Source organism: Tachypleus tridentatus, chromosome 1 (assembly GCF_004210375.1).
Source record: "Tachypleus tridentatus isolate NWPU-2018 chromosome 1, ASM421037v1, whole genome shotgun sequence".
NCBI lineage: Eukaryota > Metazoa > Arthropoda > Merostomata > Xiphosura > Limulidae > Tachypleus > Tachypleus tridentatus.
This window is the reverse complement of record NC_134825.1, coordinates 68816768-68836769: the sequence shown is the minus strand read 5'-3', so window position 1 is coordinate 68836769 and position 20002 is coordinate 68816768. Positions and strand designations below refer to the sequence as shown.

At 33.6% G+C, this 20002-nt stretch overlaps 1 protein-coding gene across 6 annotated transcripts in view; it reads right to left on the bottom strand.

The window, feature by feature from the left end:
• Window positions 1–20002, bottom strand: part of LOC143251425 (rho guanine nucleotide exchange factor 10-like protein) — an 80744-nt gene that overhangs the window by 43198 nt on the left and 17544 nt on the right. For 5 of the 6 annotated variants that reach the window (XM_076502742.1, XM_076502747.1, XM_076502753.1 and 2 more), the window contains 3 exons: window positions 16583–16651; window positions 12851–13068; window positions 508–604 (listed from right to left, as the gene is read on the bottom strand). In XM_076502742.1, coding sequence (XP_076358857.1) covers window positions 508–604; window positions 12851–13068; window positions 16583–16651 — 384 coding nt within the window. The remainder of the gene's footprint in view (window positions 1–507; window positions 605–12850; window positions 13069–16582; window positions 16652–20002) is intronic. The other variant, XM_076502764.1, reaches the window with a different exon arrangement.

Here is a 20002-nt window from a genome sequence, read left to right as displayed (position 1 = left end):
ATGCTCTTCATTTGATTCAAACCTATTTTAATTCAACTACTTCATGTACATACTTTATACACATAGCCATCACACGTATTACGCATTTAACTCGGCCATTGTACGTGCCACATATTCCACCACTTTAACTGCCAGGACAAATTTTCACACTTAATATTTAATTTTTGAAGATTTTTCCCTTCCTCTTTCCTTTTAACCATCTCAAAAAAAACAAACTAACTTTGCAGAAATGAAATTTCAAATGCTCCATGTTTTTTTTTTTTTAAACAAAACAGAAATTACCCTCTAAACCATAATAAGGAATACTGCCTTTCTTATCAAGAAACTAGTAGTTAACAGTTTAATAAGCTACTACCATGTTTGGTTTACTTCAACTATAAAACAAGAGGACAGCTGATCAATCCATGCAACACACAATCATAGTACTGTAAGTTTTAAATACATTATATTTTGGTGATGTTTTCTACAATACAAGTCACACTAGAATTTCAACATTACATAACTCACCATGAAAAGAGTTGGAATTTGTGACAACCATGCTTCTCTCTATATCATATTCCTTTTTTCTTGTGGAAAACCATCTGGTAAATGCTCCTCCAGACTTCTGCATAAAATTAAAATACACAAAAAAACATTCTCCAGTGACAAATTAAATTTATCAAGAAATACTATTTATAAAAAAAGTTCAGGAGAAATGAAGAAAAAAAATCTTCCGGATCGTTTTTAAATCCTAATCATCATACATGAAAAAGTATTTTCAATATTAACATAAGTGAAAAACTATCACAGCATTCATAATTATTTTGAACACAAAACTAAAACACTATAACCCATCAGAACAATGATAAGCTCCTCCAATAAACCTTGAGTATAGATAATCCACATGTCCAATTAAATTTCTATCTTTGGCATATATGTAAGAGGCTTTCAACCAGGAATCGTTCCACAGACTTCACAAAATTACTTGCAAAATAGTGGCTGAACATGCAAATGAAAAAGGCCTATCAAAAGCTGAAACAATTACATTTTGACAATTTCAAATAAATATCTTATCAACACCACTTATAAATTATATTTCAATAAATGTGATATTTTAAATATTTTTCTCTGATGCATCTTTATCTAAGATGCAAAACTGTCTGAATGAAGCACTTTTACTTACACAAACAAATATAAATAATAACAAGAACCTTGTCAACATAACAGTAAAGAATGCTCATCATCACTATATTTCTGTTGAAAAGAATATTTCTATTAATATGTTACTTAACTTTTTAAAAAGTAATACTTATCCCTGGTAGAGGATATTTTATCTATCTTTTGGTTTCCTTATGAAAAATAAGATAACTTTTGTTGCAATTAATAGAATACCAATATAACACAATACTCTTGTATTACTGCTGAAAAAACAAATCCTACCAATGCTAAGATTCTTCTTTCTTTTCTATATCTATATTAAATTGATAATTAGTGATTTAACTGCAATGACCAATCACACAAATATTTCTTGAAGGAGTTCAATATTGAGTTCAACAGGTATCTAGGTTAAACTTATATGAAATATTTTATTAGAATTTTGTTTTGTCAAATAAACCAAGCTTCACCTCAAATACATTCAGTCTAATTTCAAACTTAATAAACCAAAGATTACTATAAGAAGATGTAGGTGCTAAACATAAAACAATTTAGTTTAAAAATTGATATTTATTCTTAAGGCTATCTGTTTGTCCTAAAATAATGTACAGTGAAAGTGTTATGACAAAGTCAAAATTTAGATTATGTTAATTTCAAAGAACAACAGAAAATAAATCACAAGTGAAAGATCAAAATATATTAACCTTCTACAACAAAAATTCAATGGAAGTGTTTGACTTCAGGAAACAGCTTAACATTTTGTGTGCATCCCCCTGCATCCCAAATGGTTTTTTGCTCAACTTAAAAAGTATCAAGATTAGGACAATGAAAGTATAGTATATTACAAATATTATACTAACACACACCTACATAAATTTTTATGTAAATTGAACAACAAATAAACTGTTTATAAACAAATAACCAAACATAGGAGAATAAGAAAGTGTTCGTGCATCTACTTTAATGGTCAGTTGTGTAGCCTTTCAGGTAAATTACTTGGCGCAATCACTCCTCACAGCCTTCCATGATCGTTTGACAGCACTCAACTGGTATTTTCTTCCATTCTTCTTTACAGAAGGCCTCCAACTCTTGCAAGTTTTTCAGATGACACTGATAAACCCTGGTCTTCAACTCATGCCAAACATTTTCAATTGGATTGAGATTGGGTGACTGCAATGGCCACTCCAGATTCCTTATATGGTTCCTCTGAAGGCAGGATTGCACATATTACGATGTATGCCTAGGGTCATTGTCGTGCTGGAAGATCCAATGACACCCAAGCCACAAGTTCCGAGCATCATTCTTGATGTAAGTGCCTAATATATCAACGTACTCTTATTTTTCATGATTCTGTTGATGCGGTGAAGGCTGCCTACACCAGAAGAGCTGAAGGAACCCCATTGCATGATCGAGCCGCCTCCATGTTTAACTGCAGGGATGGTGTTCTTTGGAAGATTTCGTTCCCCTTCTTACAAAAAATATAGCGAACACCATTGTGGCCGAAAAGCTCGATTTTAGTATCGCCTGACCAAAGAATACTCTTCCAATAGGTAAAGGGTTTATCTACATGTCTTCTTGCATACTTCAATTGTGCTTCTAAATGAGCAGGCTTTAAATATAAAGTTCTACGAGGACGGCATGCTTTGAACCCAGAAGAGCATAATATGTTCATAACTGTAGAGATGCTAACTTCAACCCCAGTTTCCCTTACCAATTTCTGTACGTCATTACATGTTAAACGAGGGTTCCTACTAACTTTTCTGAGAACTTTCCTCTTGGTTCTCTCTGGAATTTTGATGGGGCGTCTGGAACGAGGAAGGTTAGCGGTTGATTCTATAAGCTTAAACTTGGCAATTATGCTTTGAACAGTAAATTTCGGCACATTAAGTTGTGTAGCAATACCGGAAAGAGACACACGAGACTTGTATTTTACAATAATTCGTTTTTTTAAATCATTGGACAGTTGTTTCCTGTTCGCTATGATGACCAAGCAGATAATGACGGAGACGGCTCTAAATTGCCGGAAGTACATTTCTTCCTGGCTAAATTCCAATAATTATGAACCCAGTGTCTAGTTCTGGAATGGTATAATGTAGTTTATTCGCCAAAAAAAAACAAACAATTTTTACGGAAACATCAGTTTTTTCACACGTTCTGAACTGTACGAACACCTTCTGCTCCTCCTATTTTTGGTTATTTGTTTATGAACAGTTTATTTGTCATTTAATTTACATAATTTATTTTTGTAGATGTGTGTTAGTATAATATGTATAATATACTATACTTCTATTAGCCTGATCATAATACTTTTTAAGTTATGAGTAAAACACCACTAGGGACTCAGGTGTATGAACGCTTTCTGTTGTAACTGTAACTGCAAACAAACTTTGAAGATTGCTAAGCATATTTAAGTCAGTGTCTTTTGTGGTTTTGGAATTGCATTTTCCTTAAGTTTGTTACCTAGCCTAATAAGCTTCAAAATTTCACATTTTAGTGTCTGTTGTTAAAAAAAATATATAATAAATAAAAATATGCACAAAAAACTAAGTTTAATGCATCCTTTACCCATGAGGCCATTTCCATGCTAGTGCCAAGCTTTTGTAACCCTACTTTTTCATCATTGTGTTTATTGTTAAAAAGGTAATAAACATAACTTTCAAAGTTAACATTTTTCTGAACTGAAAATGTATTTCCAACAGGTACTTACCTTTTTTCAGATTTTCCACCTGTCCTCTTCACTTCTTGTGTGAGTTGGTTTGTTTAGTTATCACCAAATCTCAAAGTGATTAACATATGCATAAGTAGATCATTTGCATGTTAACCCTATTTGCAATTGGTAGTGCATGAAAAGCAATGCTATCATGTTTGTTGAGTTGTATTCAACATTTTACAGAATTACAGTTTTATGAATTTATATTAAGAAAGTTTGGTATTAAGTTGTAGATTATAATTATTTTTGAAAAATTACATTACTTAATTTCTTAATTTAAATATGAATACTAAAAGAACACAAGTGCTGAATTTTGTGTGTCACGTGGTACAATGAATGGAGCATTCATTCAAATTACAGTAAAATTCCTCTAAAGCAGCCACCTTCAGGACTGAGACAAACTGGCCTGATTAGAGGGGTTCCACTGAGCATAATTAGGGATTATGTAAACAAAAAAAGGGACTGTGATTGAATGAGCACTTTCAAGGGTTGACCAAATCAGAGGGGTGGCCGCTTAGAGGGGTTCCACTGTATGTTTATGATGTCCAAATGCAAAGTCTGTGGATTTATATAAATTAGGAACTTAAATTACCAATACTGAAAAGCTAGCATATAAAATAAGAACCTCTTATCTCTTCTATTTGTTGAGATATGGCTTATGTACTGAATAAAACATAGTGGTCCCTCTCACCTCATTGTGTGTGTGTGTGTTTCTTTTAACAAAGCCACTCTCCAACCAAGTTGGAATTATGGAGAAGACATGGAACCTGTGATCAACCATGGACCTACAATGAGACCACTTTGCTTTCTGAATTATGAGAAGATAGTGAATCTCCTTCCATTAAAAATATACTGAACCAACAATGATAAAAGGGAATGATCATGCACTCCCCACCCAAACAACTTCTTGTCAAATCAGATTCAGAATTACAAGTAGGCTCCAGTGGAGGCTGGAGTCACTCCTATTGATGCCTTGGAAAACCATCCAGGAACCCAATTTGGAGGACCCCCAAATTAGCCCTCTTCTCTAAGAGTGGAGGGATACACTTGAACACCCTTGAGGAAAACCTCTGTTGCAACAGGTAAACCATGTTCTCCACATTTTTTAACGCAAACTGATCTCAATTGGCAGGGATGGGCAAAACCCTCTGTAACTTTACTCATGACTGTCAATAATCAGGTGATACCATCCAGCAGGTGCCTAGACAGTCTTATGAAACACCCCATTTCAGCAGAATCTGTTGCAACATGTAGTAATTATAGTGACAATGGTTTGCTAACACAAAATTAAGAAAAGAAAGCATTCCTGCTACACTCATCACATGAGAAAGCTTAGTGAACGATAAAGTACTGTGGAAATAAAAAGAGTATCTGATTGAAGAAAATACTTACCACTGGTTAAAATTTAACATGTGGTGAAAACAGCTACAGGTGGTAGTTGAAACCCCAAGAGGAGGAATCTGCCAGATCATGCAAGTGTTGAGATAAGAAAATATTATGGGTAGTCCACATTCCAGCTTAAGGGCAATTCAACTGGGCAGCTAATGACAGAGATATGATGAATCTTGTGAGATGCAACACACAAAATATTCCTCTCCTGTAATGATAATCCATTATAAGCCATGTGATTCAACTTGCAAAGCCACCTTATAATGGTAATGGGAGATAAGTACTGGGAAACAAACAGAAGAATCCCTATGAATAAACAATTGGTTCACAGTACCTTGAAATGATTTAGTTTGAGCCAAATAACACTTGAGGCCCCTGACAGGACATAAGAAATGATTGGCATCATGACAGTCATGAAGATGAGAAACAGCTGGCATACAGATTGGTGAGAAGGATCTTTCCCTTTCTCTGGATGCCAGTCTGAAGAAAAGGCCTACTGGGGTATAGCAGAACAAATAGGGAATGATAGAGTTCTATGTACATGGATTGCAAACAACTCCAACTGACAATAATCACAGGCCAACAACAACATAAACAGAAAAAGTCCAGAGCTGGAGCACCTAACCATTAAGCACAAACCTGAGAAATATCTGGGAAGATTCTGCTTTAGGAATGTGAAGATAAGTGTTGGCAGCATAAAACTTGGTCATCCAGAGCCCTGGTGCATAGTGCCTTTGCAGGGTGAGAAAAAAAACACTTGTTTAGCAAGGAAGATCTAAAAATTGGTTGAGCTGGGAGAGATTAATCATTGAATGCTAATCTCCTGCCTTCTTGCATACTATGAATAATCTAAAATAAAATCCAAGAAAACTTGTATTGACCCTCTCTACTGCCTTTCTGACTAACAACTCTTATGGCTTTGAAATGGAGCCCCACTTATCATGGATCTGTTACAGGTGAAAAGGCAACAGGTTGAGTAGACAATAGAGAGGGGATGTAAAATGAATGACCAACCCTGAAAGCAACAACATGGATTACCATAGATTCCTGGTGAAAGAACTCAAAATGTCCATGTTCTCACTTCTTCTCTGACCCTAGGAGAGTCACTGACACCATTGTCATTGGTCTGCCCAAGCTGAAGATCCTGAAGAACACAGAAAGACCCTATTATAGGAAATAATAGACCTCAGAACTGAAGAAGGAGGCTTGTGAAACACTGAGGATCAATACTCCCAAATTACAGACAGACAGACAGAAGCCAAGGAGAATAAAAAATGAATATAAACAGGCCAAATCAATTTGAGATTCTATCACCTCTGGAACTCCAGCAAATAACATGGTATGAAAAAAAAAAAAAAGCTTTCCCTAACTCCTTAAGGGTAAAAAAACTTTCTAACAAAGCATCTCTACTCAATAAATCCCAACAATAAAAAAAATTAAACCACAGAAAGAACTAAATATAACAATCTGACTGAGGTAGGTGGCAGCAATATCCCCAATTTGTCCTCAAGTTCCTGAAGGAAATATTGATAAGCTTCAGACAAAATTTGGATCAAAAGTAAATACCTCAGCACAGTTGTAAAAGAAAAAAAAATACAAGAAAACTATAATCTGTTTAAAGTGATTACAAGTTCCAATCTAGACTTCCACAGGTCCAAAAGGGGATCCATCCATTGAGAATATAAATAGGCCTCCTCCTGGCAGTGGTAAGCCAATGTACACTGATTCAACAAATATTCCTTCTCATAACTGAATAGTAAATCTGACAGCAAAAGAAGTAGGAGGAAATCCAAGTAGTCAATTGCCATTCTAACTGCAAAAAAATGGAGTACAGTCAAATGCAATAGGAGAGATCCCCAAAACCTCACAATCTGATGTAATCAACTGAATGAGTTGGAGAAACTTGATAAGGCAAGTCATTCCTGGGTCATTTGTAAAAGCCACCTCAAAACTCTATGAGCAGAGATACTTTCAGTTCACATATATGTCTATCCTCCAAATGGATCATAACACAGATAACTTTGAGAATGACCCCTCCCCTTGCTGATGACAAACACAAGACAGTTGGGGTGGAAGTCTGGTTGACACCTGTAGTAGAAATATTAACTCATGAATTCATACCCACCTGTAAGTTTACTTTTGTTGTTATATAATTTACAACTATAAAGGAAAAAACACTGTAGAAATGCCAGCTACGTCCAAATTCACAACATAAATAATTACACTTTTGTTGACAGAAACCTATGCTGGATGCTTTGTTGTGAAAAAGTTATTACATTATCTGAATTAAGTGCTTATACACAGTACCTAGATAGAGGGTGTACTGAAGTCTGTGGAGAAACTTGCAAATTATAATTTGCCTTATGCATTTGAGTGTGGTAGTTTTGATAAGTATGTTTGGTAAATGAGAGTTTCTCCTCAACCAACATCAAACAGCATCTGGAATGGTACATTAGGTCTACTGTAGGAAGAAGGTCCTATGTCTTTTGCCTCAAAAACAGGTACTAGCATAGAAAATAAGCTCTTGTACCAAGAATTCATCTCTGCATGTGTACATCTCTAACACAACAAACACCAGATCCACAAGAAACCACCATCCAGCAGATGGTAAGGATGAAGAAAGCCCAGGCAAGAGTTTTGAACAAAAGTTGAGGAAAGTATCATTGTGAATTTTTCTGTCCAACCCTAGAAAAAAAGTATCCAGCCTTACTCAAGCAGGATGTCAGGTGTTTCATCCAGCTACAACCAACACCAGATCCACCAGGAACCCACATCCAGTGGAAGGTAGAAAGAGGGATCACAACTTTGGGATTGCATCTTCAGTGCCAAACATGGCAGTATGAAGAATTTATCATTCAAGCTGTGATAGGAGGAGAGTACCAGTCAAATACATGCAAGAACTACCTCCAAGAAAAACCCAATCCACAGGAACCAACATCAGATGATACGAAGAAGGATTTCTCAGTCAGAAGGGCAAACTGCAATATATGTGGTAGTTTGCTACATCCAACACTTGCCATCATATAGAATTATACACAAGGTTCATTGTAGGAAGGAAATGTACCATTTACACCTACAGAATACCACCACCCTATTCTTATTAAACTGTAGATACTCAGGAGGATAGGTCTCCATGGTTCACCATCCATGCATCTAGAAACTTGCAAGTGAAAAGGACTTCCATACTCCACTGGGAAGAGGGAAAAGAGTGTTGAAGAGTCTGGTGGACTGCAGCACTGGAGACAGTGCAATGGGTGACCACAATATTCTATTTTGAAAAACAAGGAACATATTCATGAGGTGCATCATCTAACATCTGGTGACATCTAGAATTGGACAATAGGTCCACGACAGGTAAAGCCTCAAAGGCTGGATCATCAGACATGGGAGGCAATCCCTATGTGCTTTATCCATGTTAGTTCATGAATGTATGGCCCAGGACAAACTTATTTACGAAACCAAAGACCTTATGGTATATCGACAACTGGTTCTATGGAACACCCCTTCTCAACAGTGAGCATAATATAACTTGGATAAGTGTTATGACATCATATTTTGAAAACATAGAGAACATGCTGATGGGGTCAATCAACACTTAGCAAAATCTGGAATGATGCATCAGGTCCACAGTAAGAAGAGTCTCAATGTTACAGACATCTAGCATGTTTACACATCATACGGTATACATTTAAGACCAAATATTCCAGTCAAGCAATACTTGTTACACAGTGGGATCCAAATTTGTGATAACCAGGGGCAAGGTAAGATAATTCAGACAAGAAATCATGAAAATAAGCAACAACCAAAAAGAGAAAGGGAAGAAAATGCCAGGTGATTAAGCTGGTAAATACAACCCAGAGGATAATGGAAAAAAAAAACAGCATGAAAGTTCAGTATTTAATAGAAGAAAAACTGACACAGGAACCACAGAATTGAGCAGTACATGTCGTATATCCTTAGAAAGTCCAGACCATGCAAAAGAGGTGAATGGGACTGGAACAGTTGTAAAGATGAAAAAAGGATGGAATGAAATTGAATTGTGAGATAATGGGAGAGATGAATGGAAGTAAAAGAACTACTGAAACAACATTCAGAGCCCATGGATGATCTTCCAAGGAGCTCCAAAAGTGGGCAAATTGAAAAAGAGTCTTGCTTACTAACTCTGACCTTAGAGGGTAGTCAGAATTTGATGGATATAGGAAAACGTAATTCACGGTCTGATACTCACTTAGGGAAAAGTAGCGTGAAATGTTGCAAGTTTGAATAAGAGGAGTTGGAACAATAATAAAAGTATGGTTGGTTGGTTGATTTAGTGTTTTATGGCACAAAGCAGCTAGGCTATCTGTGTCAATTGTCTGGTAAAAAAATAAAAGTAAAGTAAATGTAGTAAAATTCATAAAAAGAAATGAAGGTAAAACAAAACAGCATTTAAAAACATAAATAGCATAAAACCAATGTTCACATCCAGTCTACAATATTAAGATAGAAACTACAGTAAAAGAAGTTGTAAAGGACTTTCTGTAGCATAATGGTAATTATCATTATCATAGTGAAGGGGAGCAAACTGAGAGATCAATAGCAGTAAAGGACTGACTAAGTGCATGAAAATAAGTGGAAAAACCAGTATTGAAAAGAGAAAGGTTATGATCAGAGAGCATACGCTCTACAAAGCGACCCCTCCCTATCAATAATAGCACTTCCCCAGAGGGGTTGATGTCCATTAAAGTCCCCCAGGATTATAAAGGGAGATGGCAACTGTTCAATGAGAGCATCAAGGTTTGATTGATCATATGTCTCTCCAGGTGACAGGTAGAGAGAACAGTTATGGTACAACCGAAGGAAACACGGATGGCTACTGATTCCAAGGGTGTGTTGAGTGACAAAGACAGGGTGGGCATATGTTGATTTGTGAGTGGAGATGCGCCTCACTGCAGAAAGTCCGAGTGGAGAAACCAGCGAGAATCTCTGACTCAGGGATGTTCTTCAAATCCCTCAACAGTAACTTCTCATGATGAATTCACAGTAGCATGAAGTGTAACCTCAATAGGTATATCCCCAATTGTCCTTGAATTCAAGGAGTTCACTGTGTTGGGATATGAATGTTTCAACAAATGTCTCCAGATCAAAGCTACTTTACTGACTTTGAAAAGCCAGCAAGTCCCTCCAGTCTCTTCTGAATAAAAAAAAAAGGAGGGGGGGGGCATTTGACCTAAAGGTTTCTCTGAAAGAGAATGTAGGATGAGAAAATGAGGTACAACTGGTGGTACAGATGTTGAAGATTGCTGATCAGAGTCTTCAAGACATGGTTGTTTACCTATTGACTGTTTTTTCACTGTTTTATTTACATTTGCATTGTGAGGATCCATAGGAAAAGAGAAAATTTCGGTGCTCACTGACCTCACCCACCATGGAGCCCTACGATAGGACGAACTACAATGTCAAGCAAGGACACTGCAGCAATGCCAGGATTTCGTGAGCACTATACCCAAACACCAGCATCAGACACAATGTCCACAACACCCGTTGAAAACTTCCAACACTGGTACTTGGTTGACCCTAGCCCAAGTGAACCAGCCAACTGACCCAAGGGGGACCACCCAAAGGCTGCCCATCTACAGGAATTCAAAGCCAAAGTGATGCATTAGGGTTGGACCCCTCAACCACCAGGATCTTCTCCTTCCCTTCATGGGTCACCACGCACAGCAAACACAGAGATGTTTAGATCCCAGAAGAAGTAGCCTGAAAGAATAGAACCTTCCCTGGGAGGTCCCCTCACCACGTACGGGAATCCACACCGAGGGGAATAAAAGTATGATCATCCACAGTATGCAAGGTTGAGGCATACTGGTTCTCAAATGCAAATGTCCCCACAAAACATCTCACAAGAGCTCAAATATCTTGGGAGAGGAAGAAACACTAATGCTCCAAATGCTCATCCCCAAGAAGAACAGGTGTGAAACATAAGGAATAAGTATAGAACATACTTGAAGAACAAAATTCAAAAGAAGAAATAGCTCTGGCAAATACCTCAAAATGACACATGACTAAGAGGCATATTCAGGAGGTGAGAAAAGGTTGTCTTGACACAAAAGTAAAAGATCACTGAAAATATTGCAAGGACAGTCATCAGTAGGCTCTGACTGCTGCACAAAATTAATGAACTCTACAAACCAGAGCTGTCATTTCATGGGATAATATGAATCATGGCTTTGATCCATTGAATGTGGTTGGTAATTCCACTGCTGCAGTAAGAGCAGTCATAGTTGTGAACATCCAAATCTGCAAGTGCATAACTCCCAAAATTGAAAGAGAAGATAAAATAAATAGAAACACTCCAAGAAACAGAACACAAACATAATATAAATTAACTGAAGTAGAAATTCCTGAAAATATAAATATGTGGATAGATTAATTAAACCACAAACAAAAAACACATCTAACCAGAACGATTGGCAGTTCAGAAGTGATTAGCATGTGCATGATTATATAGGGTACTAATTATGATTGTAGTAGTGTCACACTCCTCTCTTTAGAAAGTTGCTGGATGATAATTTACATGTTAGTATACAATAATAAACAGGAGTTGCAAGGCTAGTGGCAATAAAAAGTATGTATTAATACAGAGCAGTATAAATCAAGAAAGTTTTATGTGATAGAAAGGTATGACATTGTATCAGAATATACATCTTATAACTCGAAAAACACACATAAGGCACTACAGTAGTATGTTTGTCTCAAAAATACTATACTTCATCTGGTTTCTAATGAAGCTACAAATAAGGTTAAAAAATTCTGTTTCAGTTCAAAGCATTAACCCTATTCAATACATAAAGCTTTTCTCCAAAACTAAGTTTGACCACTAAAACTGAAGAAACAAATAAAAAAAAGCTGGCACATTGAGTTTTCCTCTCTCTATTAATTATAAACGTGATGAAAAATGTAAAATGTGATTTGAAACAACCCTAAAGCTACAAGAAGATGGGAGAAGCCCTTTCATGGGAAATTTGACAAATTTAATACCATCTCAGAAATGTGAGAATATGGAAGGTTTATATTATGTATGCTGGCCTGCCACTACTTATAGTCTGTGTTTCTAATTGGTTGGACACTATGAAAACCATTAAATGGGTTTATGGAAAAATAACATGAGAGTTCAAGATGCAAGATTGAAAAATTAAATTCAACATTTCCTTTTTTAATTAAGAACTTCAATTTTAGATAATACAAAAATTTGAATTACAAAGTACATTTTTATGCTAAATTTACTAACTTATGGTTAAGTTATAAATATATTAAAAGTGCCTGTTAGGCTGATGCAAACAGTAAATTTTCAAACATCATTAAATGTCATACTGACATGTTTAGTGTGAAAAAGTGCATTCTTATTCTTGAATAAGAAAAGATTCTAACTAAGGAATCACCAAACAGCTATAGTAAAATGCCATGACATCAAAAGAACAAAGTTTTAGTAGCATACTGAAAGATTTTTAAACCTTGTTCTCCACTAATAAATCATAGATAAAATTATTTTATCTTGCATAGTTTTCATTATTTGCAAGATATAAGAACAATAAACAAACTGGAATTAGATAAGTCTAAAATGTGTTCTAAATTTACCTCACCCAGCTTTCTGTTCTTTTTTCCTTTTTTCTTCTTTTTACCCATTATTCTAGCAGCCAAGCCCACTCCTGAAGATTCTTCTTTTGAGTCTTCACTTCCTGAACTAGCAGACTGTTGACCACCACCACCCCACCTACAACCATCTTCTGATCCAAGTTGGTCCAGGTCCACTTCTTCATAAATATTGTCATCAGGATTCACCTCTAAGACAGATGCTGAGGAAGAAATAACTGGTCAGGTGCAGTACCACAATAAATGTATTAAATTGCAAGATTATAAAATCTACAAAATATGGAAATATCTGTAAACAACAAATCAACAAATGACTGCCACATCAGAAAAAAAAATAAGGTCACTTTTCAAACCATTAATACTTTTCTCAAAAAGGAAAGTACTGCAATACACAATTGAAATTGAATTATAAATTATCCAGTAAAATTAATTATTTTAAAATGAAAAGATAAAACACTGCTTTTGTATTTATTTAACCAAATTACAATCCAAACTTAGAGATAACCTAAACAGCCTTCTGGAAAATGATCCATTTTCTTCTTTGTTCCTGGTAAACTTTGACAAAGAAAAATACTATATTTCAAAGTTTAGTATCACCTTGATTAGATGGTGAGACAAGTACAGTATAATAAAATTGTGTAAATATTCACAACTACACTTATAATGTCTAATGCCTCTTTGAAGGACACAATCATATTTAATTCAGATTATTACAGCAAACACTGATTACAAATGTATTTCTTAGCTGTTCATAATCCATACAGTCAGGACACAAAAGTAAAATAAATAATAAAACTAGCCAGCCTCCATGTAACTCATTCAAAATCAAGCATGTGCTACAGGAATAAACAATAACTGTGCAAATAAGATACCATATTTATAAGCACACACAGTTCTTCACTGAATGACACACTACTAGTAACCCAACTTGATCAATTAAAGTTGTTCAGTTTAATTGATTAGTATCACAACTCATGAAAACAACTGAAATTTATGTTTCTGATTATTATTTATTATTCCAACTACTTGAGTGTTGTGTGAGAATAATCTATTAGTAAAAGTTAATTGTACAATGATTGAAATAATCATCTAATTTCAGTAACTAACCAGATATGTATATATCATGAGGGTATTTCAAAGGTGAGAGGAAAATTAAATTCTGCCACTTTGGAAGTCAGGAAAGAGTATCATGTCATGAATGTACTTTATTTTGAAAATTGAGGAAATAATTCTATAGTCCTGGAAGTGTAGAAAAATAAAATTAAAGCTTATATCAGTGAAAACAAAAACTTGAGCAAATGCTAGATTTAAATGTTAAGTTGATCGTCACTGAATTCATATAGAAAATATTTCAGATGTAAACACAAAAGTATATATTTGTGCAATTTTCGAGTCTGGTATTTTTAATAATATAGCATTTATGTCATAAAATCCATACCAGTTTCATCATGAACTTTATATAAAACACTTATGAAACAAGTTTATACAGAAATCAATTTCTAGATTTTCTCAGGTTAAATTTGAAAACTTTTCTGATGATTAAAGGTATTTTTAATCTTAAAATAAAAGTTGCTCTACATGCGAGTCAACATTCTGAAAGACAATTCTGTGAGAATCTTCAATTAAAAAATCTTGATACTTAATTTGAAAACCTCATATTTTGTGTATGATAACCTTATGTTGCAACATTTTATAAACATTTGTGTGAATTATCAAAAATCATAGTATAAATCATTCTCATAGATACATTTATGGTAACAAGCTGGGTGGATTCTACCCTTTCCATAATGGTAGGTTTAAAGGGTTGGCTGGTTTTGCTTATGTTCTGCTTATGAAACTATTCAAATTTAGGAATGAAGTATTGGTTTCCCATTCCATATTAAACTTAACAACACTGAGAAACTTATTAATCTTCTGAAAAAAAAGACTTGAAAATCATTTTTACTGTTTGGCCAAAAATGTAATGTATTTGTTGGAACCAGGGAATTTTCTTTGTATTCAGATCCATTGTACAAGGTAAATCACTATGAAAATTCTACATAAATATGTTATATAATTGGGATAAAGGAATGCCTGTAGTCAATAGAAATGAATCTTCAGTTTTAAAAGAAATTTATAACCTCATATAAGATGGAAAAAAAAAGTGTCAATACTTGTTTCCAGAATTATTTTAGATTAAATGATTTTGCACTATTATATTATTATACTATTAACTGTTTACATGTCCAAAGTATTTTATTCTCAATAAGTTGACAAAAACAAAACAGTACTTATATTACCAAATACTGTGCATAATATGCATAAACAAACCTGAAGAAGCTTTGTCATCAAAAAACAAAACTGCCATAAAACAAATCCAAAATGGATACAAATAATTTATAACAGTGCAGTGAATACACACAGTAACATACAATGTATAAAATGAAATTAAATACAAAGCTTTCACCCTTCCTCTGTAAAAAGTGAAGAATATACTTTTAAATAGAAGACATACCTTCAGGAAAAACCACTTGCTAAAAGCAAACTTAAAACTAAGAATAATTACATTATCTAATTATATAACATTTGAAAGATTAATACAGCCTCCCAAACACTAAACTTCTTTCAAATCAAACATCTTGTATACTTTTATTAAAATGTCTAACCACCATTAATTATCAGAAATTAATGCACCAAAACATTCTGGTGAAATTGTTTTCCACTAAAACTATGGATTCTAGCAATACCCAAATACAAAAAAGGTTTTAAAAATTTAGGAGCATATATTATATATATATATATAAAAGCAGAAATAAAAAATAAACATGCTGTAGGACCTACATCAAGAGCCATATCACTAAGACTCCCCACACAAAAAAAGGACACAACTAAAATATGTAATCAATATATTTTTTGTGAAATAGTCTCATAATTTCAAATCTAGTCATAACTTTATGACAATTGACAAGTTCTAGCTTACTCTGACCTCTCATGTTTTAATTATTCTTCAAGCAGTAACCATTTTGTATTTAAAACTGATAAAGAGTGTAATTATGCAATTCATAACTGTAGTGCAAGATATAAAATGTACAAAAATATACACTCAGCTTATTTTATTTTTACCTCAAATTGTATTTAAAACATTTATCTGAAAAATGCATGAAAACTCATTTTTGGCAAAGACAATTCCACACATTTAAGAAACTAGAGATGCTTATTATAAACTCAAATTTAATACATCAAAATCAACACTTGTCTAATAACTTTAAAGAAACTTATTTTTGGTTACGTAGAAAGTAAGGTCAAGTAGTAATAAATCCTTATAGAACATTTACAATACCATCACAAAATCATAAAGAGTGTATAACAAACAATGGTTCCCACACTTTCACAGTAGAAGTTAGAAAAGAGAAAATTCACAAACAAAACACAGCCTTTAACAAATAAACTAATTATTTCAAATCATGTGAGAAATCAACTTGTCACATGACCTATATATTTACTTATTAGATATCTTAGTATTACACACTGTTGGACAGAGATCCACACTCACTTGTTTTTTGACCTTTGTTTAATAGTGTTCTGTTTTGTACAAGTAACTATTTCCAAGCACAAGGCAGGATATAAGGAAGCAGGAAATAACCAATCAAGAGGATAAGAGAGACAGATCATTAATTACATGAAGAGGATAGATGAAAGAAAAGAGGTTACCAAGTTAGTCACCAGCCACCAACCAACCTGGAGAGTTTCTGTGGGAATCATCGTAGAGCATGTACAAAGGTCCCTCACTAACTGATTGGAGACTGGCTGCAATTAGGGCAGAGAAAAACATGTGTACAGTTCTATATATTAATACCAAACCACCACTTAAGCCTCCTTGCAACTTTAATACTTAAATTGGATTAAATACAGTAACTGCTACAAACATTATTATAAGTAACTCACTATTAAAACAATTTTTAAATATGGAAATAAAAAATAATCTAGCTCTTTAAGTTACAAGCATATAAACTTAAAATTGTACAAGATAGAACAACATAATAAATTTGCAGCATTGAAAAATCTGACCATGAAATTCCTCAAAACTTGAATGACGTGTGAAAAAAAACAATTCATTTTGAGGTACAATCTGTTACTATACATTAAGACTAAAAGTTTGTTTTATTGTTTTCTTCTCTTTTAATACACAAAAAATAACAGATGTTGATACATATGCACTTAAAGACTCAAGGTGTCAGCAATTTCTATAAAAACTTCATTATAGCTATTAGTTACAGCAGCTTTGAAATTTCTAAATTTCATGCACTAGTACCATCTGGAAATGATTAATATGTACAGGTATATCTAATAATTACATAACCTGCATCACTGAAAAGACACCAAAGCAGATAATGTTAAAGGAAGCCAAAATTTTTTGTCCTTATAAATGTTCACCAAAACTTGGCAAGAATTCCAAAATTTATTTTCTTCTGACTATTCCCAAGATAAAATTATTAAATTTATACAAAAGTTATTTTACACAAACTAATCTTTACTTGACTAAATCTTTCAAAAAGATTAGAGGTTTTAGGTCTTTTCAATAAAATCTAAAATACACCTTTAATTTTCATGCTCATCTGCTCTTTAGTTTAGCTCCAACTGACATGCACGTTGCACAAAAAATACTGATTCCTACAATGCGATGACAAACTTTGACTTGTACTAAATATTAAACACACACGCTTGCATATTATCAATGCCCATTATCAACACTTAGTATCTATATATATTAGTAATGTACTAGATATACAGAATTTAATAAATAGAATTTAAATTAAAGAGTTGTTGCAGCAAAAAATGTAAAAATGAGCTAATATAATGTGCAGTATTTTAACATAAAAGGACAGACATTTAATCAAATGATAAAAATTTTAAATAGCTAATCTACAAAATAATTACTAAAATTTCTTTTGCAGTCTATTAATTTGTTTCATAACAATTTGGCAGTTCTGATACAAAAAACAAACATGAAGTGTTATTTATAGAAGTAAACAACTTACTTTTAACCACCTGCTAAGTTCTATGGAACGTTACTATGTAATAAACCTGAGTTTCAATATACGTATTAATATCACATGCACACAAACTATTACTTTTTAAATGCCAATACAAAAATTACCAACATGTGATTGAGTTTAATTATATTAAGAAATAACCCAGTGAACTTTATTTTGAAGCTTTGTGATTGTAACTCAAATGAGATTCTTTCTTTATAGATATTTAAAACAAAATGGCAATCTAGGTTCATTTTCATACAGTTAAACAAATGTGTACATACGTTTAAAAATATATAGTTTCATGCATATGCACTTTACATTTTTATTTCATTGCCTCCTTAACTCTTTCACTACACAATTAAGTTTCAGATTAACACTTTTTGGAATCAGTCATCCCCAAAAAAATAAAAGTATGAATCTAATTCTTTGTATTACTTTTTTGATATTGAAAGAAGCTGTATTTTCTGTATTTGAACACAATATCTGATAGTGAAATTAAGGATTCAAACAAAAAATTGCAGAAAATTAGAAGTGTTCTCTGGTAAGTGCCATGAATATTGGTAAAACTAAGTCAACAAGAGGCCAAATTCATTACAAAATATAAAACAAATTATTTTGATAATAATATCCATGATAAAGAAACTGTCTTTATATAGATTCTATATATTCTACATTCTTTATTCCTGCAAACTTGGAAATATTGAAATGATGTATATAAACAAAAGATGACAGCATGCAGGCAGGTTTGGTGACTGTTTCAAGTACAGGGGGACATTCCCCCACATTGCAGTACAAAGAAACATTTTTTGATAACCATGAGGTAAGTCTAATTTTTGCAGTCAGTGGGTATAGATATTTATTCAGAAATATTCAAACTATGCAGGAATATGGTTAAATTTAAACAGTATGTTTAACTGTTTCTGGTGTGCTGATCATGATCACTTTGTAACAGTTAATGTTTGTGGTATGTTGTAAAGGACCTGAACTCAGCTCTTAAATTTTAAAAAGGTTAATTTATGTTTTGAAATTTAGTGTCACTTGATGAAACAGTGTATATTCATTACTGGATAAACTGTACATATACATGTATATGTATACAAACATCACAATTATGTAAATATATAGTTCCTAAGTAAATCAATTACTGATTCTTATATTTCTCTTCTTCAGAAAGTAAACAGACACCCCTTAAACATTCTATATGTTCAACTTACACTGTTGTATACAGAAGCTCAATGAAAGTCAATGACATAGAAACAGAAGTTGGACATATTAGTAGCACAATAAAGTTCAAAATTCCAACTTATCTTCAATTAAATGAATTTGAAAAAATAAAGATTGCTTCAAAGGAGAAAACTAAATATGCAAAATAGGTGCCATGCTTGACCACACCCAATTCAACGTGTAAGAGATTATACAAATGTTATGGACTTGATAGTACAAAAGTTGCAAAATGTTAACAATGGCCAAATGTGCTATCAAAATGAAATGAAATTCCAAGAGTGACAGGGTATTTTAAAATCTATTTTTGTTGATGGATCTGTATCACACTTAAACATATCTGATTGGTGGAGAGAACAGCTGGCCAAAATCAACTTCATATTGATCATGTTCAAATTAAATAAAAAAACAAAATCAGCAGAATATATGGGAGGAAGTGGCTCAGTGTGCACAAGGATCCCCCACCCACCTACCTGTCAGACAATGGTTGTCCCAAACTCCACAGATGAGCTCTCAGCCACTACTGTTGACAATGATCCTATTTTTGTAACATCACTATCACAGGATGGAGTAGAAGGTATCTTTTGAGAATTCATAAGGAGTAAGTTGAAGGAAAGGAACAATTCTTTTCTACTTCAGTAATAAAATGTTTAAACTGATTTGAATTAAGGTTTTACTGACAGAGCAAAATATATCACACAAGTGAAGAAGAAAGCAAAAAAAAACAAAAGCTATTTTGAGTACAACTGCTTAATGGGAGTTACTGTGCAAAAAAGGTTGTGTTACCCTCCTATTGGTGGAGAGCAATGATTGCACAATTCACGAGTACAGTTATGTTGAACACGATTTTTAGGTAAGAGTTAGTTCAAGGCTAGTACCATAAAAATTTCATAGGCAAACA